The 15,431-nt window shown below is 42.7% G+C and overlaps 1 protein-coding gene across 12 annotated transcripts in view; it reads left to right on the forward strand.

The window, feature by feature from the left end:
* Window positions 1-15,431, forward strand: part of MAST2 (microtubule associated serine/threonine kinase 2) — a 212,847-nt gene that overhangs the window by 176,095 nt on the left and 21,321 nt on the right. For all 12 annotated transcript variants that reach the window (XM_059137764.1, XM_059137774.1, XM_059137765.1 and 9 more), the window contains 3 exons: window positions 1,698-1,776; window positions 4,086-4,240; window positions 6,105-6,180. In XM_059137764.1, the coding sequence (XP_058993747.1) occupies window positions 1,698-1,776; window positions 4,086-4,240; window positions 6,105-6,180 (310 nt within the window). The remainder of the gene's footprint in view (window positions 1-1,697; window positions 1,777-4,085; window positions 4,241-6,104; window positions 6,181-15,431) is intronic.

The raw sequence follows: 15,431 nt of genomic DNA on the forward strand, positions 1-15,431 counted from the left end.
CGAACATTTGGCCTTTCATATCTAACGAAGAAGACCCAAGGGAACCCCTGCTGGAACCAAGGCTCAGAGCTCATATACTTAGAGGCAGGAAATGCTGATAGTTTCAAGTTTCTGAGCCTGGGGACAAGTCCTGCTCATTCCCACAAATTTCTTCAGTCACCCAGTGAGATGACCAGGCAGAGAAAACGGAGGCATCCTGTAGAGGCATTTCTTTCTGACTGCAGTAGCCCTTGCTCTTCAGATTACAGAAAAATGGCTGCCCTGCAGCTGATTTCCATTTCTTTTTAAAGAAGGAAAGATGACTTGTGAAAAGGTCTATGTGACAAGGGTTTGGCAAATTCCTCCCAGAGTTAGGCTAGTGCTGTCTTTGCCGAGCTCTGTTTTCTTGGAATTGACTTTCTTTCTCGTATAGAGCTCTCAGGACCTAACAAAAGAGGTCAGAGAGAACATCATGTTTGAACAGCCTCCTGGACATTTCTTTGCCTCAGAGACTAGGTTCCAGCAGAGCTAGCTGCCTTGGTGGCATGAAGTTTGAATCAGGTGCATGTAGCATGGAACCCTGGGCTGTCCCCTTGCAGATTCTAGTAGGAAAAGCTGCTCGGTGTTGGTGGGTGGGTGTGGGGAGGAGTGTTTTGAAAGGGGAAGCCCTGGCAAGATGGAGTCCTCTTTTTTCTCCTTCCTCTCCCTGCCTCTCTCCACCTTCCTTAACTGTGAAGCCTGGACTAAATCCCTGGGTCATGTGTTTTCTCTGAAGATTGAGGGTATTTAAATTCTAAAGGTCCTCCATTGCTAATGTTCTAAAGTTCTGTGGTAGCAGTAAGGAAGTTTTCCCCAGCTTCAACTAGAGCAGGCTATGCCCCCGAGCTTCACAAGAAAAAACACTTGTGTGACAGCACATCCCATAGTCCAGGAAAGAATGACTTGTCCATGTAATAAAAGCTTCACATGAGGTACCTGCTTGATCTTTCTCCTCCACAACAAAGCAAATGGCTCTTCCTCTGATAAGAACTTTGGGGTGAGTCCTTGCAAGAGCAGCAGGAAACCTAGCTCCAAAATCTTAGATACTGCCGCTGGCTCTTTCTTCATGAGGTTACTGCCACTCTTCACAAGCTTTCTCAAAGACTGGTTTTCTGCTTTCTGGTGGATCTTAAGTAACCTGGGACTGTTTGCCAATGATTGATTCATACCAGACCCAGATGGTGGGCCACGTCTTCCTCGTCAGTGCAATGACCAGGGAAAGACAAAGACAAAGGGCCTTCAAAAAAAGGAATAGCTGCATTTCAGTGGCTGTTCTGTCCCTGTGGTGGTGCCTGTAGCTGGAATCCTCTGTCGTGGCTTCTCTAAAAGTGAACACGGTGCATAAATAAATAAATAAATGTGACTGCATTGAGATTATGAAGATTTTTATTTCAGTATTGAAATATAATACACAGTATTGTATAACAAATGTTCTTTTTCAAAGTCACAGACTCCTTTAGTTAGATATGTTTGTCTTTGCAGTGGAAAACATACCACCATAGGCCTCATGGAGGAGAACGACATGAAAGTCTGTACTAGACCAAGCAGTACTGTCTAGAGACAAGGAAGAGTCTATCAGTGAACCAACTGCCCAAAACAGTGCTGATGGAAAGATAGGCAGGTCCAGGGCTCAGGGTGGGGTCCTGTAGAAACTGCCTAATATTCTTAATCTTATATAGGACTGATGGACGGCGCTGGTCTTTGGCCTCTTTGCCTTCTTCAGGCTATGGAACCAACACTCCTAGCTCTACTGTCTCAGTAAGTAGTCGGATCTTACCCCGAAAAACTACCTCCTGACAGATTACCTCTGCCTATCCCTACAGGGTTGCAAAGTGGTTCTCAGTTTTTCTTCCAAAGTCAGTTTAAACTCAGAGAGATTGTTTGGAGATGAGGCTGAGTGGGGCAGTGGTGGCCCTTAACTGCCATAGCCAGATATAAATGCTAAACACCTTTGGGAAGGACTAACCAGCATGCTCTCTGGGCATAATTTTTCCAAGTGGAGTCAGAGGGGGTCTTGAGGATGGACTTTTGCTTTGCCAGATGTGGAGGACCCTAAGCATGATTCCCCTGCTTCCCTCAGCTTGCTTCTAGAACTGCGACCAAGAGCAGATAACCCCTCCCATGTCCCGAAGGCCTGGTGGACCCTCTTTCTCCTCTTTCACCTTTTCCTTTCAAAAAAGAAGGGAAGGATGATTGTTATTTGGTATTCAGGTTTGATGTGTATCAGCAAAAAAGCTGGGCCTGTCTCTAAAACTTCTCATTATGTTTTTTTAGAGGAGGTTTTAACCTAAACCACAACAGATGTCCTAATTGCTGCTATGCACAATTGACCATAATCTGAGTCTTCCTCATTGAGCAAGTTTTAATTGAAGCCAGGATGACAAGGTTGGCAAAGTCATTCTGTAAAGAGCCAGATAGTAAGTACTGTAGGCTTTGCAGGCTGAGTTGGGCAGCAGGCTGGGTGGCCTGTTCCCCGTGTCCTCCACCATTCTTCAGGTCTTCCCAGGGCAGCTTGTTGACATTTGTGACTCCCAAGCAGATAGAAGAAGTATCATTTCCTCCCTTGACTTAGATATAAGTCTAATTGGATTAATATATAATTGGATTAATATATAAGTATAATTGGATTAATTATAAATTAATCCAAAGATCTCATTGGTCTTTTAGCAGCAGTTAAGCTTCATATCTAACTTTCCCTATAATCCTTTACCCAGACAGGCGACCTTTTTAGACCTAAGGCGATATACACACACACACACACACACACACACACACACACACATATGTACATATATACACACATATATGTATGTACATATATGTACGTATATATGTGTGTGTGTGTATATGTATATATATATCAATCATATAACTGTTCAGGAAATTTTAATAGATTGAACCCATAGCAGCTGCTTATTTTATTTTGATACTTTAAAATACCAATTTTACTTCCTGTCCGTGGCAATTGAGTGAAGATACTTTTTACAGCTTCTGTGCACATCATTTCCCAAAATGTGGCCAAGACAGAGCCCTGTGGAGACCTACACTGAACTGTTCACAGCCTCACGTGTTATAATATTCCATGACAGAAGCCTGTGCTGTTTGCACCTCCTCCCCCAAATTTTGATTTCTCACTTGGTATTGAGACTTACTTGTGGCAAGAGAGCTTTCTTTGTGTGGTGCTGCAGCTTTGACTCCGAATGGCTTTGAATATTTAAGCCTCAGATTCTTCATCAGTTGATGAACAGAAGCTGAGCTAGTGAGGTTAGAGTTGCCTGCTCTCTTAGTCTTGTCAGGAAAGGGGCCCTTCGCTGATTCTGGTGCTGTACCGGGCTGTCCCTGTGGCTGCTGCATCTGTGGGATACTTGCAGGAGCATGACTCGCTCCCTCACGTGGTCTCTTTGCTTGGCAGTGGACTCATTGTCTGCAATCTCAGTCATTGGGCCATGTTTGGAATTCTTCATCATTTTCAGGTCAGGTCTAACCTTTGGGTTCCAGATCTAAAAGTAATTTTCTTCCCTGCCAGATTTTCTTGCCTACTTGTGTCCTTAGAGTCTGGTCACAGCCTGTCTAGCCTCAGCCATGCCAGTTGTCTTTTGGGTAGCCAAAAGGAAACATTACTGAGTTCTCCTAATATTGTGGAAGGGAAAACTTACAGGGATTTATTTGTAGGCTGGATATACCTGGGACAGTTCCCAAGCCAGGAAGCGTGATTTATTAATCACTTGCCATTCCAACTAGGCAATAGCTTCACTGAGGGCAGAGCATCCATGCAGAAGAATCAGCCTTTTGCCTCCCAAAGAGATTCCCTAGGTAGTTATGGAGCTCCCACACCTTGTGAATGCCTGGGTCCAACTGCCTGCCAGACTCATGAAGGCTCCTAGTATCTTGGCTTCCTCAGGACTGAAGGCTCAGAAGGAGTAGAGAGGGGAATCATGCACAATGGAGGCTAAAAGGACAAGGGCTGCTTTGGGTTCCCTGTGGGTTTACATTGACTAGCAAGTCCTCTCTGTGCCTGGACTGCCCTTAGATATGTCTGTAATGCTGCTTGTTGTTTTTCTCTCTAGTCTTCATGTTCCTCACAGGAGAAACTCCACCAGTTGCCCTTCCAGCCCACAGCTGATGAGTTGCACTTTTTGACGAAGCATTTCAGCACAGAGAGTGTTCCAGATGAGGAGGGACGGCAGTCCCCAGCCATGCGGCCCCGCTCTCGCAGCCTCAGGTGAGGGCTACTCTCTGCCCGCTGCCCTAGGGCCTGTGGAGCCCAGCTTATGTGCACAGCAAAGGAATAGGCAAACATTTATAAAGGACAAGAGAGTAAAGAATTTAGGCTTTGGACGCCACATGGTCTCTGGGGCAGCTACTTAACTGCTGTTGTAGCGTGAAAGCATCCACGGCCTTTCGGTAAACTTTATTAACGAAGACAGGCAGCAGGCCAGGTTTGGTCAGTGGGCCGTAGGTTGCCAACCCGGGGCTCCGCTCAAATGAGCCAAGGCCAGTGGTGCTCAGGTTGCCTGATGACGCTGCCAAGAGATCCCTCTCTTTTCTCCTAGAATGTAGTTAGCAGTGGAAAGATACTTAAGCTCCATGTAGTAAAAGGAGAGTGATAGTATCGTCCATTCTGATAGTACCTGGCTGTGGCACCCATAGGCCCAGACCACAGGAACTAAGCAGCAAAGAAAGGTGCTGAAGTTCACCCTTGTGGCTGACCTGGGGAAGAAGCCTGCTTCAGAAGCAGAATGAAATGCCCATCGGAATCTCACTCATTTCCCTGAATCACCTGGGCTCATCAAACCAAACAAAGCTTAGCAGTTGATTTATCTGTGAATTCCTTCGATTGATTAGCTCTTTTTTTTGACATTAGCTGGTAAAATAATGCCAAAATTCCAGGTTAAGGAAGAGGGTGAAAATTAAAATGGGCATGGCTTTAATGACTGAGTTCAGCTTTCCAGAATCCCTGGAAAATAATTAATTGGCTAATATGTTCACAGTGGGAGCCCAAAGGAGCAGGGTCTTCCACAAAGAATCCCCTCAGGTTATGTTGCTACTCTGAGTATCAGGGAGTTAGCTGAGCCAGATCACAAAGACTGGTTCAAGTTCAGAGACTGATGAAGATGATCATGGGGACTGCTGTGCAAAGGATCAAAAACACAAGTGAGTTTTTGTGTAGTGTGGATCCCAGTGCCTTTCTTTGTCTCACTCAGAGGAACACCTGAATCTTGGTGCTTTCTGCAATCCACAGGGTAAACAGTTCATTTTTAGCCCATTTGAGACCGAGAGGGATATAGTATATCAGGGAAATCCCTGCTATATTACTCTTAAAATACTTGGTAATGTGTATGGATACAGCAAGCAGACCATGGCCCACTCCAAGGAGGAAAAGCAGAGAACAATTCTGAACTTCGCTCAGCCCGGGTCATGTGTCAGGGGCACCAAACTGGTGGCAGGACTCAAATATCCATTCATTTGTATGGCTCAAACTTTGAAATCCTTTAAGAAGATATAACTGCACATGGGCCAAAGAGGAAAATTTAGATGACCCAGGCTAATAACTCCCTGCACGCTGGACTGGCCTCATTTATCTCTCAGATCAAAGCCCAAGTTGGTCTCATTGGCTGCAGCTTGTTTGTTTGGAAAGGATACATATATACACAGTCTTCCTTTGGTTTTTCTGTGGTGGTTTGATTTGATTCGATTCCTAGAACATGCTGGGATATACTCAAAACACCACTGGCCAAAGCAAAGACCCAGAAAGTCCTGTTCTGGGGGAGGTTATCCTAGGAAAGCCACAAGTAGACTCAGGAGTGTTTTCCTCCTTTCTAGGCCTTTTCAGGCCCTGGCAGAGGTCTTTGTGGAAAGCCAGGCTTCTTATAGGAAGGTAGCCTTTTTCCAGATGGCACTATTTGAGCTAAACAAGGTGTGCTGAGAGCTTCAGGAAAAAAAGAAGGCTCTAGAACCCAGCACTCTTAAGGTGGGAATGTGTGGGTGCTGCAGACAGTGGGAGGGCAGGGACTCTGGGAATGGTCATCTTTCTTCTTGAGAGTTCCATGGCTCTAAAATAACACAATTGTTTCTTTCTTATTTAGTCCTGGACGGTCCCCAGTTTCCTTTGACAGTGAAATTATAATGATGAATCATGTATACAAAGAAAGATTCCCCAAGGTAAGGATCCTGAAGATGGCTGCCCTGCGGGAAGACTGGGGCTAAGGGGTGGAGCGCTCTCACCAGAGGCAATAAGAAGAACAGAAAGGCACTCAGGAGGAGGAGGAGGCTACAAGCACAAGGCTGCTGGCCTGTTGGAGTAGAGGCAGGCAGCAGAGGACTGTGAGTTTGGGGCTCGTATTTGCAGGGCCTCTATTTCTCCACTCCCCAGAGAGGTGTCTAGAGGGAGATGTTAGAAAGCTGTTCCCCCATATGTTATGGGGAAGGAAAGGACTGGGACCTTGTTTCTAACCACGCGCATCAGGGTCACAAGTCAGGGTCCCTGCAGATCGGGATTGGCTGTCAGAAAGCATGTTCGTTCTGTGCAGATTTCTTTAGCAGTGCCTCGTCTCCAGGCCTGGAGTGTGCACGGACTGGTGTGCTGGACTGGCAGGAGGTTGGCTGGAGGGAATAGAAGGGTGGGAGACAGTTTTCAAGCAGTAAACTGCTGAGAAAGGAAGGCAGATTACTCTCCTGAGAGAGTTGAGAACTAGTCTTTGTGGCTGTGCGGTTTGGCTAGAAACCGTTGTGTATGTGGAACTGAAAGACCCGCGGATCCCCTTACCCAAGAATCCAACACTGCCACTGGATGCAAACAGCAAGAGGTTTATTGTCACGCAGGTACCGGCGGGTGGTCGGCAGCTCCAGCTAACCGAGCACCCTGACCGGAGTGAAGCAGGGTCTTTTATAGGAAGGTACAAACAAGTTTTGGGTGGGGCGCAACTGATTGGTGGACAGTTTAAACTTTTGAAAAAGGCATACTTGGAGTTTGCGGGTTGGCTCCAGGGACCCGCGCGCGCGAAGAGAGCGGTGGGAAGGGGGGAATAAGCTGATTGGTTATGAGGGCCCGCGCGCGCGAAAGGAGAGGTGGGGAAGGGGAACAAGAAGGGGGAAGGGAGGAATGCCATCATGGCGTCTCTATTATTTCTATAAGCCACGCGGCTAGAGAAAGGCAAAAGAGCAATTAATAAGCAATTAATCACACAATCGATAACCTAATTTCATACCTAAAAGCCAGCAGTTTACAGAAAAGCAAACAAGCAGTTAGTTATCCTATCTATCTACTAGGGGAGGGGTCTTTCTAGGAGAGGGGTCTTTCAGAACCCAGGGACTTGTTTTCCATTTGCATTTCTTTTTGGACATGACGTATCTATGCGCTCTGACCTCACCTCCTCATGACAGGCCCTGTTCCTGGAGAACATAACCAGCTCTGTCAGAACCAGAGCACTGACACAGGCTCCCTGTTCAGGACAACAAGGAGCATAGAACCCTCAAGCCTCTTGTCCAGACTTCCATGGGTCTACCTATTCCTCTGAGTGTAGGGGCTACAATGTGTGGTGGTTCCCTGCTCTTCTGAGAGTGTCCTTTTTCTAGACTCCAGTATAGTCTCCTGGACACACATGGATGGCTTAGGGAAATGATGTGAAGCCCTGTGCTTTCCCTCTTGACATACACAGTGAAGGTTAGCAGTAAGGAAGGACATACACCCTTGAACCAGACTGAATGGGTTAAAATCTGCTTCTACCATTTACTAGCTATAGGACCCTGGACAGATTTTTTTTTTTTTTTTAAAGATTTTATTTGAGAGAGAGAGAGCAGATAGTGACAGAGATAACGAGAGAGAGCATAAATGGGGAGGAGATGGAGGAGCAGGCTCCCTCTGAGCAAGGAGCCCAGTACAGGGCTTGATCCTAGAACTCTGGGATCATGACCTGAACTAAGGGCAGACACTTATCTGACTGGCCACCCAGGAGCCCCTACCCTGGATAGGTGGTTTAACTTCTCTGAGCTTCATTTGCCTCATTTGTAGTTTGGGATAATAAGAGCATTTATCTCATAGAGAGTTTGTGAAGATTAATGAGCATTAAACAATTCTAACTGGGCCCAGAACATAGTAAGCACTCAGTAAGTGTGAGCTGTTATTTCTCTGCTGCCCTGGGCCCTATGGTCTATGTCTTCTAGCCTGGAAGCAGGCTTTAGAGAATAAGAGTGAGGAAGAGGGGCACAATAGTCAGCTAAGGAATCATGTTGTTATGCTTGATCCTTTATAATGAAGTTTAGGAGTTGGGGGTGGGTTAAAATGGACCTTAAATTTGGTTGCATGAATACAGCTAGATAGTTTCAAATAATTCTGAGTACCTAAGAAATCAGTCAAAGATCAGAGACAAGAAATGCTTAATTCTGCAAGTAGAAAAGTGACCACTTTTGGGGAGGTAGGAGGTGCGGAGACTTGAATCCAGGGTGATATGTCAGGATACGGTGGAGGGAAGGGAGCCTGCTTAAGGAAGCTACCACAAAGTATTATAAGCAGCAGAGTGCAAAATTGGAAGTCTGCTTTTCAGAAGTCTGCTATAGTGGGGTACATCCCTTGTTTAAAGGTGCTCAGGTGGCGAAATGGGGTGGAATCCCAGGGTCCATAGCTTGGTTTCAGGATCCCTGGGCTCACAAGAAGAGAGGGGGTGTATGAGTGTGGCAGAGTTCCCAGGCACAAGAGTGGTGAAAACGGTTAGAAACAGTGAGTCTAGGTACCGGCTTTCTGCTCTTTGTTGCCATAAACTGTGAACTGCTGTGCAATCATGGTACCACTTTCTGGGCAGGGGACCATCCAGCAAAAGGGAGAAGGAAGGGGAGGATCCCCGCCCTCCCCTGCGAGAAAGAGCACTGGTCCATGCTACAGGTGTCCATAAAATCTGGAGTTTTGAAGGGTGCCTGGGTGGCTCAGTCAGTTAAGCGTCTGCCTTCGGTTCAGGTCAAGATCTCAGGGTCCTGGGTTCGAGCTCTGCATAGGGCTCCCAGCTCAGTGGGGAGTCTTCTCCTTCTCCCTTCGTGCGCTCATGCTCTCTCTCAAATAAGTAAATAAATCTTTTTTTTTAAAAATGGAGTTTTGAAACTCACCCATGTGCTTGAGATGAAAACACTCAGGCACAGGCCAGGTGAGCACAGAATTCTGAGGAAAACCAGGGAAACAAGAGTGATTGACTGCTTTTCTGTGAGGGCTCACCAAAGAGTTGGTGAAGGGGGCATGAACTTTGAGCTCTGGGGCTAGAGATCAGCCTCCATTTTCATCCCTTCCGTTGGTGCTGAAAGCCTTCAGGGAGCAAAACAGCAGCACATAATAGAATCCCGAGCCGCTTACACCAAGCCTTGACTCACTTTGCACTGAAGGCAAATTTCCACTAGGGCAAGTACATCTGAGAATTAGTGTCCCTTCTCCCAAAAGAGCAGCTTCAACAACTGGCTCACATCAAGTTTACTGATCATACATGGCTGCAGACCTTCAGCTTTATATATATAGTATTTGTTGTTTTGATTTTTTTAATACTTTAGTCTTTCAGTATTTTTTTTGTTATTTTATTTTTTCAATTCTTTTTAAATTTAAAAATTTTTAACATGTACATTATATTTATTTTGTGTTGCATTGTATTTTATTTTGTGTATATATAAATATATGTATTTTATTTTGTGTTTACATATATAAGTTTTTCCTTCTTTCTTGTCTGGGATCTACTTTCTTAAAATAAGCAGACCAAAACACACCCAGGATCTAGTTTTTTGTTTTGTTTTGTTTCTTGTTTGGGTTTTTTTTCTTGTTTTGTTTTTGTTCTGTTTTGTTTTGTTTTCTGTTGTCATCGTTATTTTTTTTCTATTCTATTTTTTTGTGGATAAAATGATGGGATGGAGAAATTCACCCTAAAAGAAAGAACAGACGGTATTACTCATTGCCAGGGATTTAATCAATAGAGATATAAGTAAGATGTCTGAACTAGAATTTAAAATGATTATAAAAATACTAGCTGGGCTTGAAAAAAACATAGAAGACACTATAGAATTCCAAGAGGCAGTCCTAAATGGAGGCTATAAAAATGAGAATGAATGAGGCAGAAGAGTGAGTCAGTAATATAGAAGATAAAATGATGAAAAATAAAGAAGCTGAAAAGAAGAGAGAAAGAAAACTACTGGATCATGAAGGGAAACTTAGAGAATTCAGCAATTCCAGGAAACAAAATAATATCCAGATAATAGGGGTCCCAGAAGATGTGGAGCGGGAGAGAGGGGCAGAAGGTTTATTTGAACAAATTATAGCTGAGAACTTTCCTATTCTGAGGACGGAAACAGGCATTTCAAGTTCAGGAGACACAGAGAACCCCCCTCAAAATCAATTAAAATAGATCAACACCTTAGCATATAATAGTGAAGCTTGCAATTTTAAAAGCTTCACTATTATTTCAGAAGCTTCATTTCAAAAATGAAGACAAAATCCTGAAAGCAGCTTGGGACAAGAGGTCCTTAACCTTCAAGGGTAGACACATTTGGGTGGCAGACCTGTTCACAGAGACGTGGCCGGCCAGAAAAGACAGACGTGATATATTCAATGTGCTAAGTGGGAAAAATATGCAGCTGAGAATGCTTTATCCAGTAAGGCTGTCATTCAGAAAGGGAGAAAGAGTTTCCAGGACAAACAAAAACTAAGGAATTTGTGAACACTAAACCAGCCCTGCAAGAAATACTAAAGGAGATCCTTTGAGCAGAAAGTAAAAGTAACAAAGACCAGAAAGGAATAGAGACAATCTACAGGAGCATTGACTTTACAGGTAATACAGCAGCACTGAATTCATATCTCTCAGTGATTACTCTGAATGTAAATGGACTAAATGCTCCAATCAAAAGACACAGGGTGTCAGAATGGATTTAAAAAACAAGATCCAGGGACCCTTGTTTGGCTCAGTCAGTTAAGCGTCTGTCTTTGGCTCAGGTAATGATCCCAGGGTCCTGGGATCAAGTCCCCCATTGGTCTCCCTGCTCAGTGAGGAGCCTGTTTCTCTCTCTCCCACTCCCCTTGCTTATGTTCTCTCTCTTTCTCGCTCTCTCTCGTTCTGTGTCAAATAAATAAATAAAATATTTTTAAAAAAATTTTTTAAATGAATGGGTCAACCAAAAAATTAAAGAATTTTTTTAAAAACATGGAAGCAAATGAAAATGAAAACACAACAGTTCAGAACCTTTGGGATGGACCAAAGGCAGTCCTAAGAGGGAAGTATAGCTATACAGGCCTTCCTCAAGAAACAAGAAAAGTCTTAAATACACAGCATAAGCTTACACCTAAAGGAGCTGGAAAAAGAACAGTAAATAAAGCCTAAATCCAGCAGGAGAAGAGAAATAGTAAAGATTAGAGCAAAAGTTAATGACATAGAATTAAAAAAAAAAAAACAAAAACCAGTGGAACAGATCAACTAAACTAGGAGCTCTTTCTTTGAACGGATTAATGATGAATAAACCCCTAACCAGATTTACCAAAAAATAAAAGAGAAAGGATCCAAGTAAATCAAATCATAAATGAAAGAGGAGCAATTACAATCAACATTGAAGAAATACAATTATAAGAGAATATTATGAGCAATTATATACCAACAAATTAGGCAGTCTGTAAGAGATGGATGCATTCCTAGAAATATATAAACTACCAAAACTGAAACAGGAAGAAGTAGAAAACCTGAACAGACCCATAACCAGCAAAGAAATTGAATCAGTAATCAAAAATACCCCCCCCCAAAAAAACAAGTTTAATTCTTTAAACTCTTTACCAAGAGTTTAAAGAATTAATACCTATTATTCTGAAACTGTTTGAAAAAATAGAAATGCCCATCTGTACCCTAATGCTCATAGCAGCAAGGGCCACAGTCGCCAAACTGTAGAAAGAACCCAGATGCCCTTCAATGGATGAATGGATAAGGAAGATGTGGTCCATATACACTATGGAGTATTATGCCTCTATCCGAAAGGATGAATACCCAACTTTTGTAGCAACATGGACAGGACTGGAAGAGATTATGTTGAGTGAAATAAGCCAAGCAGAGAGAGTCAATTATCATATGGTTTCACTTATTTGTGGAGCATAACAAATAACATGGAGGACATGGGGAGATGGAGAGGAGAAGGGAGTTGGGGGAAATTGGAGGGGGAGATGAATCATGAGAGACTATGAACTCTGAAAAACAATTTGAGGGTTTTGAAGGTGCAGGGGGTGGGAGGTTGGGTGAGCTTCATGGTGGGTATTACGGAGGGCATGTATTGGACAGAACACTGGGTGTGGTACATAAACAAGGAATTCTGGTACACTGAAAAGAAATTTAAAAAATAAAATTTAAAAAAATTAATACTTTCTGGGGCACCTGGGTGGCTCAGTGGGTTGAGCCTCTGCCTTCGGCTCAGGTCATGATCTCAGGGTCGTGGGATCGAGCCCCACATCGGGCTCCCTGCTCAGTGAGGAGACTGCTTCCCTCTCTCTTTCTCTCTCTCTCTCCCTCTCTCTGCCTGCATCTCTGCCTACTTGGGATCTCTGTCAAATAAATAAAATCTTTTAAAAAAATTAATACTTTCTGAGAGTTCAACATTAAAAGTCAGCCTTTTGGCAAAGGAAAATAAAAGAAACAGAAGGCAAACTTTCAAACTCCTTCTGTGAGGCCAGCATTACCTTGATCCCAAAACCAGACAAAAATCCCACCAAAAAGGAGAATTACAGACCAAAATCCCTGGTGAACATGGATGCAGAAATTCTCACCAAGATAGTAACTAGTAGGACCCAACAGTACATTAAAAGGATTATTCACCACAACCAAGTGGGATTTATTCCTGGGCAGCAAGGGTGGTTCAACATTCACATATCAATCAGTATAATATACTACATAAATAAAGGACAAGAACTATATGATCCTCTCAGTAAATGCAGAAAAAGCATTTGGCAAGATTCAGCATCCTTTCTTGATAAAAATTCTCCACCATGGAGGGATATAGGGTACATACCTCAATATCATAAAAGCCAAACACAGAAAACCCACAGCAAATATCTTCATCAATGGGGAAAAACAGAGCTTTTCCCCTAAGGAAGGTCGGGAACATGACGGGGATGTCCACTCTCACCATGGTTGTTCAACCTAGTATTTTAAGTCCTAGTCTTGGCAGTCAGACAACAGAAAGAAATAAAAGGCATCCAAATCAGTAAAGAAGAAGTCAGACTTTCACTCTTCACAGACAACACGATAATCTATTTAGACAACCCAAAAGACTCCATCAAAAAATTGCTAGAACTGATAGAGGAATTCAGCAAAATCGCGGGATATAAAATCAGTTTCCAAAAGTCAACTGCATTTCTATACACTAACAATGAAGCAGAAGAAAGAGAAATCAAGGAATCAACCTCATTTACAATTGCACCAAAACCCATAAGACACCTAAGAATAAACCTAACCAAAGAGGTAAAAGGATCTGTACTCTGAACACTATAGAACACCCATGAAAGAAATTGAAGAAGACACAAAGAAATGGAAAAATATTCCATGCTCATGGATTGGAAGAAAAAATACTGTGAAAATATCTGTGCTACCTAAAGCAAGCTACACATTCAATGCAATTCTTATCAAAATACCACCAGCATTTTTTAGAGCTGGAACAAACAATCTTAAAATATGTATGGAACCAGAAAAGATCCCAAATAGCCAAAGCAGTGTTGAAAAAGAAAACCAAAGCTGGAGGCATCACAATTCTGGACTTCAAACTATACTACAAAGGTTGTAATCATCAAGATAGTACAGTACTGGCACAAAAACAGACACAGAAAGCAATGAAATAGAATAGAGAATCCAGAAATGGATTCTTAACTCTGTGATCAGCTAATCTTCGACAAAGCAGGAAAGAATATCCAATGGAAAAGAGACAGTCACTTCAACAAATGGTGTTGGGAAAATTGGATAGCCGCATGCAGAAGAATGAAACTGGACCATTTCCTTACACCACACACAAAAATAGACTCAAAATGAATGAAAGACCTCAAAATCCTAGAAGAGAACCCAGGTGGCAACCTCTTTGACCTCAGTCACAGCAAATTCTTGCTAGACATGTCTCCAAAGGCAAGAGAAACAAAGGGAAAAATGAATTATTGGGACTTCATCAAGATAAAAATCTCTTGCATAGCAAGAGAAACAGTCAACAGAACTAAAAGGCAACCTATGTAATGGGAGAAAATATTTGCAAATGCTGCATCAGATAAAGGTCTAGTATCCAAAATCTATAAAGAACTTCTCAAACTCAACACCAAAAGAACCAAAAAAATCCGGTTAAGAAATAGGCAGAGGATATGGACAGACATTTCTGCAAAGAAGACATACAAATGGCCAAAAGACACATTTAAAAAAATTTTCCACATCACTCACTTGGCATCAGGGAAATACAAATCAGAATCACAATGAGATATTACTACCTCACACCAATCAGAATGGCTAAAATTAACAAGTCAGGAAACAACAGATGTTGGCAAGGATGCAGAAAAAGGGGAACCCTCTTGGGTTGTTGGTAGGAATGCAAACTGGTGCAGCCACTCTGGAAAACAGTAAGAAGGTTCCTCAAAAAGTTATAAATAGATCTACCCTACAACCCAGTGATTACACTAGGTATTTATCCAGAGGATACAAATGTAGTGACTTGAAGGGACACATGACACCCCAGTGTTTATAGCAGCAATGACCACAATAGCCAAACTATGGAAAGAGCCCAGATGTCTGATGACAGTTGAATATATAAAGAAGATGTCGTATTTATATCCTATGGAATATTACTCAGCCATGAAAGAGAATGAAATCTTGCTACCTGCAATGATGTGGATGGAACAAAAGTGTATTATGTTAAGTGAAATAAGTCAGAGGAAGACCAATGCCATATGATTTTACTCATGTGAAATTTAAGAAACAAAACAGATAAACAGAGGGGAAGGGAAGGAAAAATAGATGAAAATAGAGAGGGAGGCAAACCAAAAGAGATGCTGAACTATAAGAAACAAAAGGAGGGTTGCTGGAAAGGAGGTGGGTGGGGGGAGGGGGAAGTGGGCAATGAGGAGGGCATGTGATGTAACGAGCACCGAGTAGTACGTGCAACGGATAAATCACTAAATTCCGCCTCTGAAACTAATAATAGACTATAGGTTAAATAAATTGAATTTAAATGAAATTTTTTTTAAAGTTTAGGAGTATGTAGTGTTTAAAATGCACCTCACATGTTTCGTCCCTCTCCTCATATGTGTTACATATAGTATTGTCATTCTAGCGTTGCATGTGCTTTGTATGGATGTCTCCATCAATGTTAAGATGCACCCTTAGAAAAAAATGTATTAAGATTCCTTTTCTTCCATCCTTTTTCCCTCCCCCTGTCTTTCTCTCTTCACA

Source organism: Mustela lutreola, chromosome 10 (assembly GCF_030435805.1).
Source record: "Mustela lutreola isolate mMusLut2 chromosome 10, mMusLut2.pri, whole genome shotgun sequence".
NCBI classification, from domain to species: Eukaryota; Metazoa; Chordata; class Mammalia; order Carnivora; family Mustelidae; genus Mustela; species Mustela lutreola.